Here is a 3,117-nt window from a genome sequence, read left to right as displayed (position 1 = left end):
ATATATATCTTTCTCTCATATAGATTATGCTGATAATACGTGTTTCTGATATTGAGCAGGAGAGTAGTTTCTCTCCTTTCCAATGCAAAGCCTGCTGTTCAGAGGGTAACATAGTCTGTCTCAACTTCTGTTTCCAAAATCTTTCTCAGCCAGTCAGCAACCTTTGTTCACTTTTTATTATCCACATGCCACCCAGCAGCACCCATCACTTTAACTCAGTAACTAACATTATTAACATGTGATGTTAATATCTGTGATCAATAATTCTGATTTTTGTACAGTAATCTACTAAAACTGAAATCTGACAGTTACCTCATGCTAACAGAGCTGAGTATGATCTTGGAGGGTATTTTCAGACTGTTTGGCTTGGTTGGGTTTCCTTTATTTAGCCTAAATCTCCAGCAATTACATGGTATTTCATTTCATTTCTGTAATGCTAACTGTGCTTTAAGATGTTTAATTACAATTGATGAGATTTCCCTTCCCTTAGGGAAACAGATCCAGGGCAAACCTATAGAGTTTGTGGACTAAAAGGGAAAGGAGCTGGTCATTTTTTTAACCAACCACTATTTAATTCTCTAAAAGTATGCTACTTTCCAACTACCCATCAACCACAGTTTCCCAATAGCTCTATTCTCCCTTCAGAACAAGCAAGCAAACATTCTAAGAATATCAAATAGCTCCCTCTGAGTTCCCTATTTATGATTGATTCCTGATTCACATCTATTCCACTAATGACTAATTGTCCTTAGTGGAATTTGGGCATATTTCCATGATATTTCATACCCTTAAGCACAGAAAGTATTCAGTACCATAGATTTCTGAAATTACACCTTTAAGGGAAAGAAGAAATCATAACTAGAGAACTGTAGTAGTTATTCTACCCTGGTCACCCCCCACAGAGGCCAAACATACAATCAACATCCATCAGAATATTGTCCTTGAACTCTATAGAGCAACCTGACCGTGCATGTATAGCAAATTAGATTTCATCAATCATTGAATGAAATCATGGTTACTAATAAGTCATTTGAGTTCCTAAACTTATTCGGATTGGATTAAGAGATGAGATGACCCTTTGATTGACTGCAGCACCAAAAGGAAAACAGAACACGACCTCTTCCTCAAATTCTCTTGACAGATCCAAAGTACACCCTAGTCGTACAGCATACATATACTGTATGGAACCCTAGGGCTATCCCATTGCCTAGTATCATTTAACCAACTTAAGTTAAACATCTATACCAGAAAATCCATCAGCGGATGCCTCACTCTATAAATGTGATGGGCTTAAAGACAGCGGCTTGGAACTGCCTAGAGCATTTAGCTTTGGGCCACCAGACACATGGCGCTGGTCCCTACCTCAGACTTCCACACGATGTACGGGTGGCCACCACTGTTGGATGGGGGTTGGAACTTCCTCTGCTGGAGCCACCTCCTGGGAGAAGCGAAGATGCCATTGGGGCCTCCCCCAGAAGAAGAGGGGATGCTCGCAGCGCTGCGGCCACTGGCCCCCACCAGGACCGAAGGCAGGTCCCAGGCCATGCTCTTTTTGAAACCACTGCGACCCAGGGGGACCTCGTAGTCAAAATGGAAACTGCTAGACGGCGACTTCTCTTGCGGGGTACTGGGCGTGGAGAAGGACGAACATAGAGGTCTGGGTAACGGGAGTCGGGTAGCCCGTGGGTGCTGACTCCGGGGAGAAGACGCGGAATAGGAACCCGGATCTTCGGCTAGGAGCTGCTGAGAGTAGAGGCGGGTTCCTGTGGAGGCCCGCAGGCTACCCTCTGTGCCGGTCTCGCTCCCGTCGCCACTGATCAGGGCTGGATCCAGGCTGCGGGTCTGGCGCAGCTTCCTCTTGGAGAATCCCTTGGCTGAGGCGGTGCTGGAGGCGGGTGAGGAACAGGAGAAGACGCTGTGGAGCAGGCTCTGCGCGGACATCTCGACTGGACTGTGTCTGAGGACCACCTTCTTTCTTCTCTTTCCCTTCTAGATCAAGGCGACTGGGGAAGAGTTGCCAGGTAGGGGTCTCCAAGGGCGGTGGAAGGCAGTGCCAGGCTCACGAGCCGCCAGAGCGCTCCAAGTGTCCCTGAGGAGGCAGAAATAGGAGCTCCATCACCTGCCTTCTAGGAAAAAAACAAGAAGTCCGTGTCCCTTTGAAGCCTTTAGAACCTTCTACACGGAGCCCAAGTCTCTAAGAGGCTAAGGAAGAAGAGGAAGATTGGTCATCCGCCTTGTTCCCAGCTCCAGTCTGCCAGCGCCACTCCCCCTTTCCCAGTGAAAGGCGGGAGACACTGCGCTCCAGCTCTCTGGCTCTGGACAGCCTAGAAGTCTCCAGCAAGCTCCTCCTCGTGGCCCGAGGACAGTCTTGAGGACTCGGGAGGAGGCTGCCTGGGCGTACGCCCAGAGTTTGTAGTCCGTGCTCCTAGCGTGGTAAGAACTTCCCAGGACCCAAGCTCAGCGCCCGCAGCACACTCGCTGCATCCTCACAGCGACTTGGGGACCACGGCTGCGCTCTGGGGATCTGCTGGACTGACGAGGCTCAGAGGTGTCTCCAAGCTCAAGGTTGTGGAGGGGTGCGGGTCCTGCTGCAGTGGGACACAATGCGCGCAGCGCGTGTGGCCTTCCAAGGGCTGAGTGACAACACAAAGATGGGAGAGAATTCCCTGCTGCGCGCTCAACGCTAATTGTGGAGGACCGAGCTCAGAAGAAAGCCTCCGAAGCGCGTGCCCGCGTTCCGAACGACACTTGATACTCGCTACCAGTCTTGTTGGGCCCAGAGCTGGCGCAGAGGTCCCAGCACCCTCGCGCTAGAGGCAGCTGGAAAACGGTGGCCCGGGGCGGGAGGGCGAGAGGAACGCAGGGTCTGGAGCCAGGGCGGAGCCAGGAGCAGGAGAAAGCAGAGCGTGAAGTTTTCCAGGCGCCAAACCTGGGAAGCAACTCCGAGAGCCGGCTGGCTGTTCGCTGATACCAGGTCTCCTGGGGAGAAAGTCGTGAGGACGACGGAAGTGCGGACTCCCCTCCTCTGGACTCAGGGGCGCGCTGTGTGCACTCACGTTTCTGCAAAGGAAGGGGAGTGTCAGATTGTACCCCACCCACTGGTGTCAGATGGGCAAC

At 51.1% G+C, this 3,117-nt stretch overlaps 1 protein-coding gene across 1 annotated transcript in view; it reads right to left on the bottom strand.

The window, feature by feature from the left end:
* Arhgap6 (Rho GTPase activating protein 6) overlaps positions 1-2,216 on the bottom strand; it is a 563,361-nt gene extending 561,145 nt beyond the window's left edge. The window contains exon 1 of the mRNA XM_008852904.3: positions 1,363-2,216. Coding sequence (XP_008851126.1) covers positions 1,363-1,941 — 579 coding nt within the window. The 5' untranslated portion in view covers positions 1,942-2,216. The remainder of the gene's footprint in view (positions 1-1,362) is intronic.
* Positions 2,217-3,117: the final 901 nt, after the last annotated feature.

Source organism: Nannospalax galili, unplaced genomic scaffold, assembly GCF_000622305.1.
Source record: "Nannospalax galili isolate Female #2095 unplaced genomic scaffold, S.galili_v1.0 scaffold606, whole genome shotgun sequence".
In the NCBI taxonomy this organism is placed as follows: domain Eukaryota; kingdom Metazoa; phylum Chordata; class Mammalia; order Rodentia; family Spalacidae; genus Nannospalax; species Nannospalax galili.
This window is presented reverse-complemented; position numbering and strand designations above follow the sequence as displayed.